This window comes from Sinohyriopsis cumingii, unplaced genomic scaffold, assembly GCF_028554795.1.
Source record: "Sinohyriopsis cumingii isolate HCF-2022 unplaced genomic scaffold, ASM2855479v2 utg000695l, whole genome shotgun sequence".
Taxonomy (NCBI): Eukaryota; Metazoa; Mollusca; class Bivalvia; order Unionida; family Unionidae; genus Sinohyriopsis; species Sinohyriopsis cumingii.
The window spans coordinates 2,672,728-2,694,154 of record NW_028315924.1 but is presented as its reverse complement, the minus strand read 5'-3'; the positions used below and the strand labels follow the sequence as shown (position 1 = coordinate 2,694,154).

The window sequence follows — 21,427 nt, the reverse complement described above, 5'->3', positions numbered from 1 at the left end:
ATATCCTATCTTGTGAAACAACCGGATTAATCTCGGCTTTATTCCCGGAATGCTAACTTCTGAGCACGCGCTTTACTGCATGGAGTGAGTTGAGGTCTTTTGTTCATAATGAAAGTGAAACGAAAACCCGTCTAATACTATCCAACACGGTAAATTCATGGACGCTAAATTTGGGAATTAATGTTGAATTATGCCACCTCGTATAATTATTGCTGTGAAATTGTACACTGTCAGATTTTAACATTAAGTTGATTTTAATTATTTTATTATTATCTTAAATGAATACTACAAAATAAGCATAATACTTGTGATGGTATTTTTTAATTGCACAATACTTATGTAATGACATTTTTGTAAGTTTTCTACAGTTTTAATTTTTTTAAAGCATGTCCAGTATGAAATTTCTTCATCCGAGTTTCCAGCCATATCATGGAGGTTATATCCCAATTGAGCATATAGGATTTACGGTACAAATTCATCTCCCATAGTACACTTGTACAAACACCGTGATATTAAAACAAACAAAAAAAAAAAAAAAAAAAAAAAAATTCCTGAATTTCCATGAATAAACCTATATTATCAGTATGGACACATTCTTGATGACAGCATTTGCGTACAGAAAACATATGAGTCACGACATTTTCAGGATGTGCATGTGTTTAAAACGTGTTTTTAATTCTGCACCAAAGAGTCGGGTACTCTTTTCAGTAATGAGTCTTTCAAACTCGTCTTTAAAGGGACTAAAATTCCATCAATAAAACAATGTGTATTTTTTCAAGTTACAAATAAAGATTTTTTAAAACTATAATCTTACTTTTAGCATCAACGAATCCTAGCTAGCAATACACAGATATAATATATTGGATCTTCACCCATTTCTAGACTAGTTCCCATTCTTCTGTACTATTAGTACCACGAGTCCTGCAGAATTACTGTCACAAAGTGGCACACGCTACATTATAATGAAATGTCATAAAGATCGGTTGAAAGTTGAACAACTGGGTCTTCTGGGTCTTCGATTAGCCACAGGCAAGGATTATCGAATGGTGGAATCCAACAAACAAAGAGTCTGGAAAAGGTCATGACAAAACATAGGGTGTGTCGTTTGAAGTCATCCCCAAAGAAGCCCATTTTTTTTTTTTTTAAATTTTTTTTTGGGGGGGAGGGTAAACGAGTCATTTATGCAACAAGTATGAAAAGAAAGATCAATCAATAAAAAACAAACTTTTTTAGTAGTGGATATTGTACTATAGTAAACAAAATATATACAGAGACTATATTCTGGTAGAATTAAAGCAGAGCTGTTTGACTCAGGGATAATGCATGTTTCAAGATGCGGAATAAATCACAAATTGCCAACAATATTTCACAGAAGTGCACCAAGGAAAAAAATGAATAGTGAAAAATATCAAAGAAGCCAATAAAAAGTTCAAAAAGAAAATTCCGTTGAAATGAATATATGTTAGAATGAGTCACTCTGTTAGCTGTAATGCTCAGTTGTGTAACAATTAATTAGGAATATGATCAGCTCGTTTTGAACTTCAAGTGTTCACTATATATATATATATATATATATATATATATATATATAATTTGGAGTATGCGTATTTGTTTATAAAATTTATCAGCAAGTCGCCGGCGATTCATTGTCTTGAAGCACTATCACCAGGAATACAAGTTTATGTGCATGATCCAGACGGCGTTCAGGACGCGCCGACAAAAAATAAGTCGACGTCATAAAGATAAGCACATGTGAATTGGGCAGTAGGCTGTCCAAAACGGAGTCCCAAATTATTACAAGAAGGATTTTATGAACATGTAAAGTTATTTACCAAGATGCATGGTAAGTTTCGTAAAATTAACAAAGCCACTTTTGATTTGTTTAGAACTGAATAAAAAAAAAAACCTAGCTGATTCCATTGAAACTTGTCAATATTGCCACAAAATGAACTACATTACACACAGCAGACGATAATGTGCGCACTCAGCTGGAAGGGGTTCGAACTGAGTTAGATTTAGCCAAGATAGGAATAAATTCACTCACAAGCAGGATTATTGTCACTTGTGGACAGCCGTCGATAAGTGACTTGTCAAGCTGTGAATATTACATGTGGCAACCGAATTTACCATTAATATGTTTGGAAAACCAGCAGCTGCTGCAATAAAACTTGCCGATATTAACGTGAAATTAACAGCGTTGGAGAAGAAAAAACCATCTGATACAAATGTTTTGAGATCCGTTGTAGACTGCCGTTGCGAAAATAAACAAACTGACAAACACCACTGGAGTTATTCGGGATGAAAAGACAATCAGTGACCAACTTGCCGGGCTACTTCGCGATCTTAATTCGGCAGTAAAAACTATTGGTGATGTAAGTGGCAGTGTAGTGCCAGTCACTGAGACAATTAATCAATTGCGAACAGACTTTGATCAGGGAATACCTCGCATAGTTGCATTTGGAAGTGTTATATGGGATGAAACATACTTTAAAAATTTAATCGAATTTAAATCTGAAAATGGTATTTATCACTTTCATTATATAGTGTAACATAAATTGTTATTAAGTTTTTGGAGTATTCAGCCAAATGCATGAATCATGTTGGTGAATTAGTAAAAGAACGCAGGGAAGGATGAGTCAAACATTAGTAGATCCCAAGAGAAAGAAACCACAACCGGGAAGAGTTTTTCACGGGGAAGATTTAGACAATAATAACCTATTTAAACCCCAAATATTCTGAGTTAAGATCAGTTGATAATAATCTAGTGCAGACAGACTATGTTTACTGCATTGAACTCTTTCACGTTTAATGATGGATGACCCCCAGCAATATTGACGTACCAAGACCAACGACGCAGAGACACAATTGCATGGTGAAATTGACCACTGCCAGTGAATATTTCAACGATACAAACGTGCCAGTGGGAGAATCGACGTAGCATGTGGCATAGCTTCAGAGGCCACGGAGAGGATTGGTGTCACTGGAATAGCTACTGCGATAGCGGATGGAGGAGCCCCTATATAGGAATAGCTCTTAGTGCTGTCCCAGAGCAGTTTCTGCAGGTGTAAAGCTATTATTGAGGAAACTCAGTACGAAAATGAGTAGACTTGTTACACTAATGACAGCGTTGGAAAGTAGTTTGTGGAGGATTACAAAATTGTATTCGGATGCCAATGATGGCTCGGCGCTAACGGACAGCGGAATGCAGTGCCATATTGTCCAATTGGGATAAGTATAACACACCAAGACACACAATTAGGGGTCTAACGGTGATAAATAACCAATTTATTATGCCCAAAAATTTGCGTAATTGTATGAAGAAAAGAAAAAAAATTACTAATTTTATCCTGTATTTTTTCTTTTTACGGCTTGGTTACACTACAGTCCCGAATCTCCTCTCAATCTCAATTTTTTTGTGGGTTTTTTCCCCAGCGATTTAAGTCATTAACTAATTATGGACCACCAAACCCATAAATACTCTATTATTTCTTCTTATTGTTGTTTATCTTGAACTGGGATCACGTCAACAACACAATTAAGTGTAACTAATTCTTTCAAGTCTATGTTAGTCTTGGGCATAAGATGATTCAATTTCTTTGATAACTTTATGTTTCAATTATTTAAAATGCAATATCTTATCAAACTGTTCTACTATGTAGCTCACAGTAAGATTTGGAAGAAGAAAGTTTTATTTTTCATACAATTTTGTTATCTCATCGAACATCAGATTGATTCTCTGTGTTCATTATGTAATAGATGATAGTATTAATTGATTGTTATCTCATCGAGCATCAGATCGATTCTCTCAGTGTTCATTATGTAATAGAAAACTTTAATTGTTATCTAATCGAGCATCGGATCCATTTTCTCAGTGCTCATTGTGCAAAATATGATAACTTTGATATCAATTTTCTCGGTGTTCATTATGTAATAGATGATAACTTTAATTGATATCAATTTTCTCAGTGTTCATTATGCAATAGATGATAACTTTAATTGCTATCAATTTTCTCAGTAATCATTATGCAACAGATGATAACTTTAATTGTTATTGATTTTCTCGTGTTCACTATGTAACAGATGATAACTTTAACTGATATCGATTTTCTCATGTTCATTATGCAACAGATGATAACCTTAATTGATATCGATTATCTCAGTGTTCATTACGCAACAGATGATAACCTTAATTGATATCGATTATCTCAGTGTTCATTATGCAACAGATGATAACCTTAATTGATATCGATTATCTCAGTGTTCATTATGCAACAGATGATAACCTTAATTGATATCGATTATCTCAGTGTTCATTATGTAACAGATGATGACCTTAATTGATATCGATTTTATCAGTGTTCATTATGCAACAGATGATAACCTTAATTGATATCGATTATCTCAGTGTTCATTATGCAACAGATGATAACCTTAATTGATATCGATTATCTCAGTGTTCATTATGCAACAGATGATAACCTTAATTGATATCGATTTTATCAGTGTTCATTATGTATTAGATGATGTATCTTGTGGCATGCTTTTCTTTATTTCAAGTAATTTTAGTTTGAAACACTTCATTCATGCACAAAGTTGTATTTTTCATCATTGAGATTCTTCGGTCGATTCTTAAAATCTATTTTATAAATTATTTGCTCCTCATTAAATCTCTTCCTCATCGATAAGACGTACCGTAGTTCTTTTTGTTAAGTTTTGCTAAACTTGCTTGACAGTCTTCTATGCTACTTGATTGGTTTACCTCCTGAAACTTCTTTTCCTCGTTAAATGTATACGTTTCATCGTTAAATTTCTTAAAGCTTTATTTTATATTCTGATTCCTGAAAATACTGTGATTTTTCTCCATACAACTGATCAAACTGTAGCTTTTATTAATGTTCTCCACCATCTGTCACGTTCTTTAGTGTTGTTTTGACCACTGGATGATCATGACTCCATTGTTTACTCTGATAATTATTCCAAATTTTATACACGCTTTTTATACCAACCTCGTAACGTTGTGCTAATTCAGAACCATTAACTAATCCTAGCTGTCTTCGTATATCCTCAATTTCCTCGTGGGTTAATATAGTTGCTTGAGCTGGCATTATACAAAGTAAAAAAAATATTTAATAATTATCAATAATTTTATATTTTTATTACTTTTTATCATTGTCTGAAAAGGTGAAAAGAGTAACTAAAAGTTCAATTTATTTTTAATTAGTAATTATCAATTATCTTTTGTTCTTCCCTTCTGAGTTGTGCCTTATGAAGTTTTGTTTCTTCATACCAGCACGAGAAACGTAGTCCTTCTCCACCATGCTGCTTGCAAAAAGAAATATTTCCCCTCATATCTATCGAAGAAATGCCACATTTAAACAGTGCCACACCGTCGTATACAATCAGCGTGTATCCAGCAGAATTCATTAACACAACGGCAACCTTATGTCATAGTTTTTCACATTTATAGCCATTTATATTGATGATTCCAATCGCATTTATTAAAATTATAATCTTTCTAATTAAAAATCTAAGAACTAAACTGGGAGGTTGCACCGTGCCATACACACGGCGTGGTTATGACCTATCGAACACAAAACTACATTTCGACACCTATTACCCTTGCTTTTACTGTCTGTTGGACATTTCGACACCTACCTAGTACCCTTGCTTTTACTGTCTGTTGGACAGGACAACATTAAAACATAGTATTTCGAGGTCACCCCCCCCCCCCCCAACTGCTAAATTCCAAACTTTATTCACCCATGGATAATAATCACATAACCATAAGTAAGTCCATAATTTCATCACCCTCAGTAGTAGATTAATCATGATTTATATTTGTGTTAATTTCTAAACACTGATCGTCAATGTTTATAGATCCAAAAGTCAATCGTATTTAATTTATATTCATTAATCCTTATTGATTAATGGCTTAATTTGCATATTATGATTCATTCAAGTTAACAAAAGCATTTTTCTTCTTTCAGTTGTTTAACTCGGTGCTCCTCATTTTGTTAAAGCCATTGTTGGAATTTATGCTGACGAGTTTGGGGTCCAATTTAATCATTTTGCAATCACATTATAAATAAACTAACTATTCAGGGAATTGCTTTTAGTGTCTTCTTTATAATCTAACACTAATCCAGCTCATCCTCTTACACTATCTCTCTTGTTCTTCTGCACTGATTTCTTTTACACTGTAGGTTGTACCCTTGCATATTAACTTTATTTTATTTCCTTATTAAGTAATATTTGTTAGATTTAGTAATTCTTGTACACACAAAAATAAGTAATTGCACAAACATACAATACCTTGAGTTACATTTACTTTATTTATTGTAGTGTTACTATAGTTCATTCCACTAGTATACCAAAATGTTCATTTGATGAATCCACCCTATTGTAGTATATGTATTACTATAGTTCACTTCACTAGTATACCATCATGGTCATTTATTGAACCCTACAGTAGTATATGTATTACAATAGTTCACTCCACCAGTATAATGTCATGGTCATTTGATGAACCCTTCTGTAGTACATATATGTATTACTATAGTTCACTTCACTAGTATACCATCATGGTCATTTATTGAACCCTACAGTAGTATATGTATTACTATAGTTCACTTCACTAGTATACTATCATGGTCATTTAATGAACCCTATTGTAGTATATGTATTACTATAGTTCACTTCAGAGCCATCTTAACAACATTGTAGGCTCTGGGCAAAGCGATGCACTGGGGCCCCCTACCGGCCCTACCAACCCACCGGAATTCTGCTAGATGTCAATATTTTTTAAAATTGGGAAACGTGTCTCCCACTGCACATTTAAAGCAAATAATTGCCAAAAAATCTTTCAATATTCATTAATAATTGGGCAGCATGATGCCCCTAGAAGCATGAGGCCCTGGACAACTGCTCAGTGTGCCCATGCCTTAAGATGGCACTGGTTCATTCAACCAGTATACCATCATGGTTATTTGATGAACTCTATTGTAGTATATGTATTACTGTAGTTCACTTCACTAGTATACCGTCATGGTCATTTGATGAACCCTATTGTAGTATATGTATTACTATAGTTCACTCCACTAGTATACTATCATGGTCATTTGATGAACCCTTCTGTAGTAAATGTATTACTATAGTTCACTCCACCAGTATACTATCATGGTCATTTGATGAACCCACCCTACTGTGGTATATATATTACTATAGTTCACTCCACTAGTATACCGTCATGGTCATTTGATGAACCCTATTGTAGTATATGTATTACTATAGTTCACTCCACCAGTATACTATCATGGTCATTTGATGAACCCACCCTACTGTGGTATATATATTACTATAGTTCACTCCACTAGTATACCGTCATGGTCATTTGATAAACTCTATTGTAGTATATGTATTACTATAGTTCACTCCACTAGTATACCGTCATGGTAATTTGATGAACTCTATTGTAGTATATGTATTACTATAGTTCACTCCACTAGTATACCGTCATGGTCATTTGATGAACTCTTTTGTAGTATATGTATTACTATAGTTCACTCCACTAGTATACCGTCATGGTCATTTGATGAACCCTATTGTAGTATATGTATTACTATAGTTCACTCCACTAGTATACTATCATGGTCATTTGATGAACCCTTCTGTAGTAAATGTATTACTATAGTTCACTCCACCAGTATACTATCATGGTCATTTGATGAACCCACCCTACTGTGGTATATATATTACTATAGTTCACTCCACTAGTATACCGTCATGGTCATTTGATGAACCCTATTGTAGTATATGTATTACTATAGTTCACTCCACCAGTATACTATCATGGTCATTTGATGAACCCACCCTACTGTGGTATATATATTACTATAGTTCACTCCACTAGTATACCGTAATGGTCATTTGATAAACCCTTTTGTAGTATATGTATTACTATAGTTCACTCCACCAGTATACTATCATGGTCATTTGATGAACCCACCCTACTGTGGTATATATATTACTATAGTTCACTCCACTAGTATACCGTCATGGTCATTTGATGAACCCTATTGTAGTATATGTATTACTATAGTTCACTCCACTGGTTTTGTATCATGCTCACAACATGAATCCTTTTATAGTAAATAATAATAATAATAACAAGAATAATAACAAGAATAATAATAATAACAAAACTTTATTTAAAGAGGGTGGCACAATTAATTTCATGGAACTAATCCTCATTGTGGCTGTCTATTATATGCATATTTAAATTCAAAGTACTTTACATAGTTGCAAACAAATACACACATGCACATACACACACACACACACACACACACACGAATTGACATTAAGCTATATTTATATATGGACATAATAAGCAAAATAATTTAAATAATTTAAATAAACATACTCCAACTAGGTACATTGTGTATATTCAGTACAACTAGGTACATTGTGTATATACGGTACAACTAGGTACATTGTGTATATACAGTACAACTAGGTACATTGTGTATAGACAGTACAACTAGGTACATTGTGTATAGACAGTACAACTAGGTGCATTGTGTATATACAGTACAACTAGGTACATTGTGTATATACAGTACAACTAGGTACATTGTGTATATACAGTACAACTAGGTACATTGTGTATATACAGTACAACTAGGTACATTGTGTATATACAGTACAACTAGGTACATTGTGTATATTCAGTACAACTAGGTACATTGTGTTTATACAGTACAACTAGGTACATTGTGTATATACAGTACAACTAGGTACATTGTGTATATTCAGTACAACTAGGCACATTGTGTATATACAGTACAACCAGGCACATTGTGTATATACAGTACAACTAGGTGCATTGTGTATATACAGTACAACTAGGTACATTGTGTATATACAGTACAACTAGGTACACTGTGTATATTCAGTACAACTAGGTACATTGTATATATACAGTACAACTAGGTACATTGTGTATATACAGTACAACTAGGTACATTGTGTATATACAGTACAACTAGGTACATTATATACAGCACAACTAGGCACATTGTGTATATATAGTACAACTAGGTACATTGTGTATATACAGTACAACTAGGTACATTGTGTATATACAGTACAACTAGGTACATTGTGTATATTCAGTACAACTAGGTACATTGTGTATATACAGTACAACTAGGTACATTATATACAGTACAACTAGGCACATTGTGTATATACAGTACAACTAGGTACATTGTGTATATACAGTACAACTAGGTACATTGTGTATATACAGTACAACTAGGTACATTGTGTATATTCAGTACAACTAGGCACATTGTGTATATACAGTACAACTAGGTATATTATATACAGTACAACTAGGCACATTGTGTATATACAGTACAACTAGGTACATTGTGTATATACAGTACAACTAGGGACATTGTGTATATACAGTACAACTAGGTACATTATATACAGTACAACTAGGCACATTGTGTATATACAGTACAACTAGGTACATTGTGTATATACAGTACAACTAGGTACATTGTGTTTATACAGTACAACTAGGTACATTGTGTATATACAGTACAACTAGGTACATTGTGTATATACAGTACAACTAGGTACAGTGTGTATATACAGTACAACTAGGTACATTATATACAGCACAACTAGGCACATTGTGTATATATAGTACAACTAGGTACATTGTGTATATACAGTACAACTAGGTACATTGTGTATATACAGTACAACTAGGTACATTGTGTATATTCAGTACAGCTAGGTACATTGTGTATATACAGTACAACTAGGTACATTATATACAGTACAACTAGGCACATTGTGTATATACAGTACAACTAGGTACATTGTGTATATACAGTACAACTAGGTACATTGTGTATATACAGTACAACTAGGTACATTGTGTATATTCAGTACAACTAGGCACATTGTGTATATACAGTACAACTAGGTATATTATATACAGTACAACTAGGCACATTGTGTATATACAGTACAACTAGGTACATTGTGTATATACAGTACAACTAGGTACATTGTGTATATACAGTACAACTAGGTACATTATATACAGTACAACTAGGCACATTGTGTATATACAGTACAACTAGGTACATTGTGTATATACAGTTCAACTAGGTACATTGTGTTTATACAGTACAACTAGGTACATTGTGTATATACAGTACAACTAGGTACATTGTGTATATACAGTACAACTAGGTACATTGTGTATATACAGTACAACTAGGTACATTGTGTATATACAGTACAACTAGGTACATTATATACAGTACAACTAGGCACATTGTGTATATACAGTACAACTAGATAAATTATGCATATACAGTACAACTAGGCACATTGTGTATATACATTACAACTAGGTACATTGTGTATATAGGTACATTGTGTATATACAGTACAACTAGATAAATTATGCACATACAGTACAACTAGGTACATTGTGTATATACAGTACAACTAGGTACATTGTGTATATTCAGTACAACTAGGTACATTGTATATACAGTACAACTAGGTACATTGTGTATATACAGTACAACTAGGTACATTGTGTATATAGAGTACAACTAGGTACATTGTGTATATTCAGTACAACTAGGTACATTGTGTATATTCAGTACAAAAGCAGTGAGACAACAAAATGGAATGTTAGTGAATTTATTCTTTAATTTGTAATGTATTTGTCAACTCGAGCAAGTTCAACTTTTCATCCACCATATTAGATTATAATTAATTGCATTTCTACTTGTACTTTCTTTAATTTCCTCTGAGATTCTTTTCCAAATTAGTGGTCCTGAATATTGAAAAGTTTCTTTATGGAGTTCTTTATTTGATTTTGGGATGGAAAGGTGGTATGCTGAATTTCATCTTAAACTGGGAGTGTTACCTTGGTTTCTAGCATGAAATAGTTCATTGAGATCAGTGACGGATTATCCAAGTAGCAAAAGTAATATATGCTACGGGCCCTGCACTTTCAAGGGCCCCACGCTAAATGCTTTCAAGCTATCAATTAGCTACATGTAAATAATACTATGAATGAAATGTCAGACATATTTATCGTATTATCTGGCTGTATAGCAAATGAAAAGATACAATTACTTTACTATGCAAGTTACACAGTTATGTGTTTTAATATTTATCTGGTTTTTTTTAAATAAAATATAGTGCCCCTTTATTACATATGCTATAGGCCCCACACAAGAGCCCTTTTATTACATATGCTACAGGCCCCACACAAGAGCCCTTTTATTACATATGCTACAGGCCCCACACAAGAGCCCTTTTATTACATACGCTACAGGCCCCACAATAGAGCCCCTTTATTACATATGCTACAGGCCCCACACAAGAGCCCTTTAATTACATATGCTACAGGCCCCACACTAGAGCCCCTTTATTACATATGCTACAGGCCCCACACTAGAGCCCCTTTATTGCATATGCTACAGGCCCCACACTAGAGCCCCTTTATTACATATGATACAGGCCCCACACTAGAGCCCCTTTATAACATATGCTACAGGCCCCACACTAGAGTCCCTTTATTACATATGATACAGGCCCCACACTAGAGCCCCTTTATAACATATGCTACAGGCCCCACACTAGCTTTATTACATATGCTACAAGCCCCACACTAGAGCCCTTTTATTACATATGCTACAGGCCCCACACTAGAGCCCATTTGTTACATATGCTACAGGCCCCACACTAGAGCCCCTTTATTACATATGCTACAGGCCCCACACTAGAGCCCCTTTATTACATATGCTACAGGCCCCACACTAGAGCCCCTTTGTTACATATGCTACAGGCCCCACACAAGAGCCCTTTTATTACATATGCTACAGGCCCCACACTAGAGCCCCTTTATTACATATGCTACAGGCCCCACACAAGAGCCCTTTTATTACATATGCTACAGGCCCCACACTAGAGCCCCTTTATTACATATGGTACAGGCCCCACACTAAAGCCCCTTTGTTACATATGCTAAAGGCCCCACGCTAGCTTTATTACATATGCTACAGGCCCCACACTAGCTTATTCAGACACTGACTGAGATATAATAGGGTCTGATTGTTTATTCAGAAAATATTTATTCACTTCTTGTTTGCATTTTAATATCATTCATTGTGTTTGGGATGTTTATCTATGAGGAGTCTGTAAGCTCTTTTTAGCAAGCAGAATAATTTGTAAATATTCTTGTCAGAGGTTTTTCCCCAGATAACATTACAGTAGTCTAGGTATGTTGTACATATCATTTGTAATATATTAACCTAGGTTAAGTTGATAGATATGGCCTTGTCTTGCTACATAACCACAAACATGAAGTGACTTTATGACATATGACTTGAATATGTTCATTCCATTACAAATTGTTGTCAGCTATTACTCCAAGGATTTTTTCATGAGTTATAATCTTTAGAAAAATTTCATTCAACTTAGGCTCAAATTTTTATTTTCCAATTTTGCTCTTTTGTTTAGTCTGAATCATTTTTACTTTGTTTTGTCTACATTTACTTTCATGCCTTTTTCCATACATCAGGAATCTATTCTAAGTAAGGCTTCTAGGTTTGATTTTAGTTGTTTGAAATTTGATAGTGTGGTATCATCTGCATATAAGTTAGTAGATGAAATAGAGTTGCCTATTTTTAGTGGCAGATCATTTATCAAAATGAGAATCAGTGGGTCTAGGACTGATATCTATGGTATTCTACATGTAATTGGTTCTTCTTTAGAAAAGCTGCCATTGTTTTCTCATTCTTAGATATGACGTAAACCAATCAATCACTGAATTGTCAAATTGATATATGCTCAATTTGTTGATAAGAATATCATGATCAGCAAAGTCAAAAGCTTTTCTAAGACCAACTTGTATGGATCCAACTTAATTTTCTCTGATCTAAGGCAGTAATCGATCTATCTATCAGTGAGATCAAGGCTGTCTTGCACGATACACTAAAGTGGGTGGTATTATAGAAAGCTAGATAGATGTAGCTCTACAATGATACCAAATAATCTGGAATATCTAGTTGAACTACAAAATACAGATAAAAAACCTCATTTTTTGGACCCGAGTTTTTTTCTACCCAAAATTGACCTGTGGTCGGAATCCGATTTTGTGTCCGGATTTGAGACTTTTTGGTCTCAAATCTAAGGCAGACCGGTATGAACTGCAAACAGACAGATGAACCCTTGCAAAAAGGGGGATAAGATGGGCATTTGATGTAAAGAGTGGTCTTGATACAAAAAAATGGCTCCGTTTAGCACAACAAAAAAAATCCAACTTTTACCCTTCTGCTCATGTGTGAGCCAAATAGCCAATGAAAAATGATGTTTCTAACACAACTAGGCAGTATGTTATTGAAAGATCACTTGGGATTTGGTGTTTTCGGATCTATTCAGAAATAGCTTTCAAAATGTATTTCCTACTCGATTTTCAGGCGAAAATGACAAAAACCTCCAGGAGTTAGTGTGTGAACACTGATTGGTCTGTATGAATTACTTTATAGTTAAAAATTCTCATAAACACGTTTTTCAAGTAGTTTGGACAGAGTTTGTAAGATAGATATGGGTCTGTCATTATTGGCATTTTCTTTGCTTTCATACTTGTGACTGGAGATAACTTTTGTCAGTTTCCATGTTTGGGGAAACAGTGATGTAGTTATGTTTAGATTACATATGTAAGCTATGCTGTCAGATATTTTATCTGCAGCAGTCCTCAGGAGACATAGTCCAATATTATCTAGACCTGTTGATTTCCTTGCTCCAATAGTTTGCGAACATTTCAAAACTTTTCATTTCCCATTGCAGAGTTCATAAATTTTGTGTCAGGTGGAATGTTTTCTGAACAGAAATTTCTCAGTTCATTGAGATTAGAGTTGATAATGGTTTCCTTAATACTGGAGGCTATGCTGACAAAATATTTACATGTAATACTGTAGTTCACTTTCCACTGGTATGCTATCATGTTCCTATTATGAAATGAACAAAATAAATAACTACAGAGTGTTAGTGAAAGACAGATTTGTGAATGAAACCAGCAGTACTTCAGTGAAATTCAGGTAATTATTCTCCATGTGAATAATATGAAACAGTCAACAGATCTACCATGATTACATTATAGATTGATTGATTCTCAGTCATAGCAACAGTAAATTCATACGGAAGCTTTATGATCTTTCTATTTCATTACACACATGTATGCACACATACATTTATCTGTGTGAGTGCCTGTGACTGTCTGTCTAGAATGTTGGCTCATGGCACTATTCATGGATGTATTTTGCTGACATCACAGTATTTTCATAAAACTTGTTTTCACCTGCAAAAAAGAAGAAATTTAAAAAGTAGCACTATGCACAAAACATTCAGTTTTCATCAATTATAAGACATCATAAATTGAAAAATTTGACATCTTATAAGACAAGAAATGAATAATCATATTTTTCCCAGAAAACCCATTTAAAGGCCAGGCCCTATAACTATCATGGAATTAATCAAACAAAAAGGGTGGGGATATTATGGTGTTTTCCAGTTTCATCTTAAATTTTAATGTATATCAACTTTTGTAAATAATGCAAGTGTTGATAAACCTATATATGGGATCCTCTCTTTTTCCCTAGATGCAGCTCGCCAGTTTAACAGACTTAATGACACACATGAACCTGTTGATTGAAATACTCTAATGTGTATTCATAGAAAATAAAAACTGTGATGACTTCTCCATAGGTCAAATCAGCAGCAAACTATACATTGATTCCTATGATTTGCTTCAAAGTTCCCCACAACTGTTTTAATTCTTTAACAAAATGCATTTACACAGTACTTCTATGACCAAATATGATGTTGCCATATTTGTACCATGGTAAATCGACTTAATGTTTATTTATTTATTGAAAGCAATACCCTGTGTAAAAATCCACGATCATGATCCATACTTAACATTGGATGTACCTGTGAAATTGTATGAAACGAGCAATATTTTGGTACTCTCCTTTGATTTAAACTAGTTTTGTTAGCTACCTTACTTCATCAGTACAGATTACAGTTCTATGCCCACGAAGTGACCACTGTTGACCATGACTGTGAGAAACTCATTGCAGAAGGTCCTAAAGTGACCACTGTTGACCATGACTGTGAGAAATTCATTGCAGAGGGTCCTGAAGTGACCACTGTTGACCATGACTGTGAGAAACTCATTGCAGAGGGTCCTGAAGTGACCACTGTTGACCATGGCTGTAAGAAACTCATTGCAGAGGGTCCTAAAATGGGATCTATCTACATCAACATGCTGCTATATGGTAAAGAACAGCAAATCACTGTCATCAAACACCAGCCTTGTCATCAAACACCAGCCTGTCATCAAGTACCAGCCTTGTCATCAAACACCAGCCTTGTCATCAAACACCAGCCTTGTCATTAAACACCAGCCTTGTCATCAAACACCAGCCTGTCATCAAACACCAGCCTTGTCATCAAACACCAGCCTTGTCATTAAACACCAGCCTGTCATCAAGCACCAGCCTTGTCATCAAACACCAGCCTTGTCATCAAACACCAGCCTTGTCATCAAGCACCAGCCTTGTCATCAAACACCAGCTGAGAATTACAGTTTGCATCCTTTAATACCCTTAGATTTTGACATGGTGAGTAATACTCTCTCAAGCTCCAAACCAGAACTGATACTTATCATTGTCTCATATAGGCATATATAAGCTTACCAATTTAAAAAAAAAAAAAAACAAGCCTCAAAATGTTTAAAAATTAATTTTTAAAAGAATAATAAACAAGCATCTTTTTTGATAACCCAGTCTTTGAAATGTACTACACTACTGTTTGCTCCAAGGAGTAAGTCACCTTTTCCCACTTGTTTAAACCAACTGACTGTAGCAGTATAGCCCATTAGGCAGTTAAGCTATAACAAGCTTAGTCAGTGACATCTCTGTTGATCATCTAACTAGATGAGGATAAAAAATCAAAGACAATTTCATATAATGATACTTTTGAATATCCTAAGACCAATGTCTGGTTGCTTAGAATATATGCTAGTCAAAACCTTTCAACTCGCAGACATGTCTGGCAAGTACAAGGATGTAAGAAAGCTTGGTGTATATGTATCTGTATGAATGGATCTTGCTCTGGCAAGTACAAGGATGTAAGCTTGATGTGTATGTATCTGTATGAACGGATCTTGGTCTGGCAAGTACAGTGATGTAAGCTTGATGTGTATGTATCTGTATGAATGGATCTTGGTCTGGCAAGTACAAAGATGTAAGCTTGATGTGTATGTATCTGTATGAATGGATCTTGGTCTGGCAAGTACAAAGATGTAAGAAAGCTTGGTGTGTATGTATCTGTATCAATAGGTCTTGTTGTCCAGCTGATTGGTCTTGTCTCTTGCAATCCATTAATCTGTATTGGTTTATAATTTATTAATCATCGTGCTTGCAGTCCAATAATCTATTATGGTGTATAACGTATTAATCATCGTACTTGCAGTCCAATAATCTATTATGGTGTATAACTTATTAATAATCGTGCTTGCAGTCCGTTAATCTATTATGGTGTATAACTTATTAATCATCACACTTGCAGTCCATTAATCCATTATGGTGTATAACTTATTAATCATCGCACATGCAGTCCATGAATCCATTATGGTGTATAAATTATTAATCATCGCACTTGCAGTCCATGAATCCATTATGGTGTATAACTTATTAATCATCGCACTTGCAGTCCATGAATCCATTATGGTGTATAACTTATTAATCATCGCACTTGCAGTCCATTAATCCATTATGGTGTATAACTTATTAATCATCGCACATGCAATCCGTGAATCCATTATGGTGTATAATGTATTAATCATCGCACTTGCAGTCCATTAATCCATTATGGTGTATAACTTGTTAATCATCATGCTTGCAGTCCGTTAACCCATTATGGTGTATAACTTATTAATCATCGCGCTTGCAGTCCATTAATCCATTATGTTGCATAATGTATTAATCATCGCACTTGCAGTCCGTTAATCTATTATGGTGTATAACATATTAATCATCGTGCTTGAAGTCCGTTAATCCATTATGTTGTATAATGTATTAATGATTGCACTTTCAGTCCATTAATCTATTATGGCGTATAACTTATTAATCATCGTGCTTGCAGTCTGTTTCATCTATTATGGTGTTACACTTATCAATCTATGCTAGATAACTAAATATATTTATTAAAGCAATACAAGAAAAAGATAATTCAGAGAATTAAATTTTCAAGCAGAAGGGATGAGAATCATGATGCACATCTGATCAACAGAACTTTAAGGTCTTGAAGTATCTGCCAACAATGCTACAATCAATACAAAATTGAACAGCTGTAGTCCAGGCAGTCATACAATATGTCTAATTAATGTACTCTTGTGAGGGAGGGTCTACCCCAAACATTCACCATAAATTAATTCCTTTGCTTAAATTTAAATTGTTACTACCAATCATATTCTGGATTTTAATAAATATTAAAGTCGGTAAATAAAAGAAAGATACTGTAAGGTGTTCCCCATGGCTGTAAGAATGCCTAACATGCTTCAGTTTTACCCTCAAGTCTCTACATGTATGGCCTTGACATAATTACCGTACATAATTAAGAGAATTAATTTTACCATCATCAAATTTTGGTGAACTTAAGGACCTGTATGTATGATCTTGATAAAATTGTCTAACATAAGTAAGAGAATTAATTTTACCACCATCAAGTCTTGGTGATTTTAGAGAGCTGTATGTATGGCCTTGGTAAAACTGTCTTACATAATTAAGAGAATTAATTTTACCATCATCATGTCTTGGAGAACTTAGAGAGCTGTACATATGGCCTTGATTATTATCACATGGTTGAAGTTTATCATAGAACATTTCACCAGTTAGTAGTCTTGGATCTGAAGAAATACTGAAAGCAACAATAATCCAATTAAGCATTTCTGAATTTGCATTTGTTCTGTACAAACTAACATAAGGTCACATGTAGTGTTTGTGTGTGTGTGTGTGTGTGTGTGAATCTCAACAATAATATAAATTACAAAAGTGATATTTTATGAGGATCTTACAGTATTGTGAATTCAATCCCCCAAAATATTACATGTTTTATCATAAATCCAAAAGTTTAGAATATTCCAAGTGAATTCAATAATCTTGAATGTGTTGATGTTCCAACAATATTCAATGAGATGATTAACCATTAATCTTGATGTATAACAAGAACATAATCCAGAATCACTTTGAACGAATTAACAAAATAATCCCAAAGGAGTATTTTAGTTTGAAAAGTCAATGAGGACTTTGTAATTCCAATGAACAAATTAAATAAATGATTTCTCTCAAATTATATCTGAACACAACAGTAAATGATTGAAATTACGAAGTGCTCATTGACATTTGGAGTACCGAGAACTCATTCAGGCTATTGGAATTAATTCAGAACATACATTATGATATTTGTGACTTTTGGAACTGTGATAGGACATTCAGGATTTTTTAAAATTTATTTCACAATACTGTGTCCTTTTAATTTTCCTTTGTATTCAGAGGAAATAAATTATTTGCTGAGTTTACTAAAATCTTTGATTTTGCTTCATTCTTTTACATAGTACAAGACCTAGATTCATAACAATGTACAAGTAAAAAAAGCCTCCAAGTTGGAATTTCACAAGAACACAGTATACATATTTAACAAAACCAATGTTCTCACACCCCTTGTCTGCAAAATCAATGATTTTTCTGTTGAACACAATTTTCCATGCTAATGAATTGTTAAAAAAAAAAATCGAACCTAATTTAATTTTATCAACTTATCCCTCAACTTACAACAATACAAGACTGCTTACTGTTTAATCCTTAGATGAGATGTTGAATTTGTCTTTGACAAACGTCTAGGTCATATATCAGTGAATGAGTCGAGTTTGACCAGAATTCACTTTTATATATCATATCAAGCAAAACTATTGTTGTTAGATTTTAGCACATTTAACTGTGATTCATAACATTCCTTCCTAATCCAATCACTACAAGGAAGTAAAATGCTGACATTTCTTTTTCAGCAGCAATTTTCACTGCAACAGCATTAGAAAGGTCTGAAGAAAGAGCAACCCCAGCATATGTTCTTGATAAAATGACAGGAATCTGCTTGTCTCTGGGCATCAACAAGGATTCTGGCAGTAGCTTTTCTCTTTGAAAATATGATATTACTGCAGTGTCCACTTTGTTGCGGAGTTGTAAAGGATTCAAAGCAGAATACCATTATTTAATGGGGATAACAGGGTCATATCATCAGCTTTCAGAGCACAAGGGATGCTAAAAGTACCAATTTGTATTCCAGTCTTTACTGGCTCCAATCCCTGGCTCCAATAAAGATATGAAGTCATTTATCATGATTAAGGATAGCCACACTGAAAACATTCTTCCATGACCTTCCCCTTGGTTTACTGAGTATGATTTCGATCACTGGCACTGAGCAAAATGAGTGTCTATAACAACTAAAAAATAACTACCAATTAATCTCCACACTTTTCCTTTCACTACAAGAGAGTAAAGCTTATAAAAATCACCAGCAAGCCATACTGTAATGAAGGCCTTTGCATTGTACAGGAATGCTGCATATAGTTTTAAGTGACCTTCAAAATAGTGTGCTACTCCATCTTTAAAACAATGGCTGCATTAATGCCATTGCATTGGCCTTGATATCCATGTTGTAGAAGCTGAGGAAAATTGTTCATTTCACTAAATAAAATAAATCTCTTCAACAGCATTCTTTTCTAACATGTATATATGGATGGGGAAATGGATGCCTGGATTTTAATGTGTAATAAACCATGATAATCAGTGACATAACAAAAGAGATTTGTGATAGATATATAGATAGATAATAGGTAGGTAGGTAGGTAGGTAGATATATAGATAATAGGTAGGTAGGTAGAGAGATAGATAGATGGATAGATCTGTAACTAGTCACCTGATATCAGTGGATTGATTTAATTTTGATTCTGGATCTGAAAAAGAAATTAAAATGTGCAAAAATATAGAAGCCTTGATTTTATTTTAGTTTTAAGAGTGTTATTTGGCTAGGAATAACATTACTCATACTGGAATAAACACATCAATGATACATGCTCTAGATTTCTTAATGAGACATAGTTATTTATAATATGCCAATGTTTGTTATGGATATGTTAATTATACTACATATAACATTATTTCATTTATATAACGTTTCAATAATTTGACCTAATATTGCATGTTTTTTTAAATAAAAAGTAAAATATACTTCAGTAACAAAAATAAGAGGTAATCATTATTTATAAACTTTAACTTTGTTTTCTTGAAGAGGTACTATACAGTCATTAATGTAATAAATACTACTACACAGTCATTAATGTAATAAATATGACTACACAGTCATTAATGTAATAAATACTACTACACAGTCACTAATGTAATAAATATGACTACACAGTCATGAATGTAATAAGTATGACTACACAGTCATGAATGTAATAAATATGACTACACAGTCATGAATGTAATAAATACTACTACACAGTCATGAATGTAATAAATGACTACACAGTTATGAATGTAATAAATACAACTATACAGTCATAAATGTAATAAATGCTACTATACAGTCATGAATAAAATAAATATGACTACAGTCATTATTGTAATAAAAGACACTTAGACAAATAGGACACTCTACAATCTTGTTAATTGTTATGGGGTACAAAAGTTGCAAACAATAACATCTGACATCCCAGCCAATTTTTAATCTTCACCCAAGATGACTGCCCTTTACAGAGAACAATTTGGTAATTTTACACCAGGGCAATAGTTTATCAGTGATGACAAAATACAGACTCCTATGGGACAGATTCTTTATCAGTATCAGATGTGAACTAGGTAGGATTAATGGTTCTAACATTACCATATCTGACCGCATAAAATCCTTTAAACTAAAACTACCATATACACCCATATCTCTTGTCTTAATGCTAATCAATATTTATACAATAAATTGGAGGGAAATGTTAAGCATTAATATGATGGCAACATTAATGTAATAATGAAAGACAATGATGACACTCAACGGTCATATTGTGTGTGTGTGTGATTTGGATTTTTAACGTAGCTTTAAAAATAATTCAGTCACATTGCTACAATGTCTACAGTGTGACAGTTCACGGTGATGTGTAGCACTCGGGCATGATGACACATCATAGCCACAGACATGTAGCATGATGTCCTAACCAGTCACTTTATCCTGACACCAGGCTGACCAGTCCTAACACTAACCT

At 33.9% G+C, this 21,427-nt stretch overlaps 1 protein-coding gene across 3 annotated transcripts in view; it reads right to left on the bottom strand.

The window, feature by feature from the left end:
* Window positions 1-8,184: 8,184 nt before the first annotated feature.
* Window positions 8,185-21,427, bottom strand: part of LOC149773294 (uncharacterized) — a 116,532-nt gene continuing 103,289 nt past the window's right edge. For all 3 annotated transcript variants that reach the window (XM_089946509.1, XM_089946508.1, XM_089946510.1), the window contains 3 exons: window positions 20,089-20,125; window positions 17,915-18,030; window positions 8,185-14,407 (listed from right to left, as the gene is read on the bottom strand). In XM_089946509.1, coding sequence (XP_089802635.1) covers window positions 14,352-14,407; window positions 17,915-18,030; window positions 20,089-20,125 — 209 coding nt within the window. In that variant the 3' untranslated portion in view covers window positions 8,185-14,351. The remainder of the gene's footprint in view (window positions 14,408-17,914; window positions 18,031-20,088; window positions 20,126-21,427) is intronic.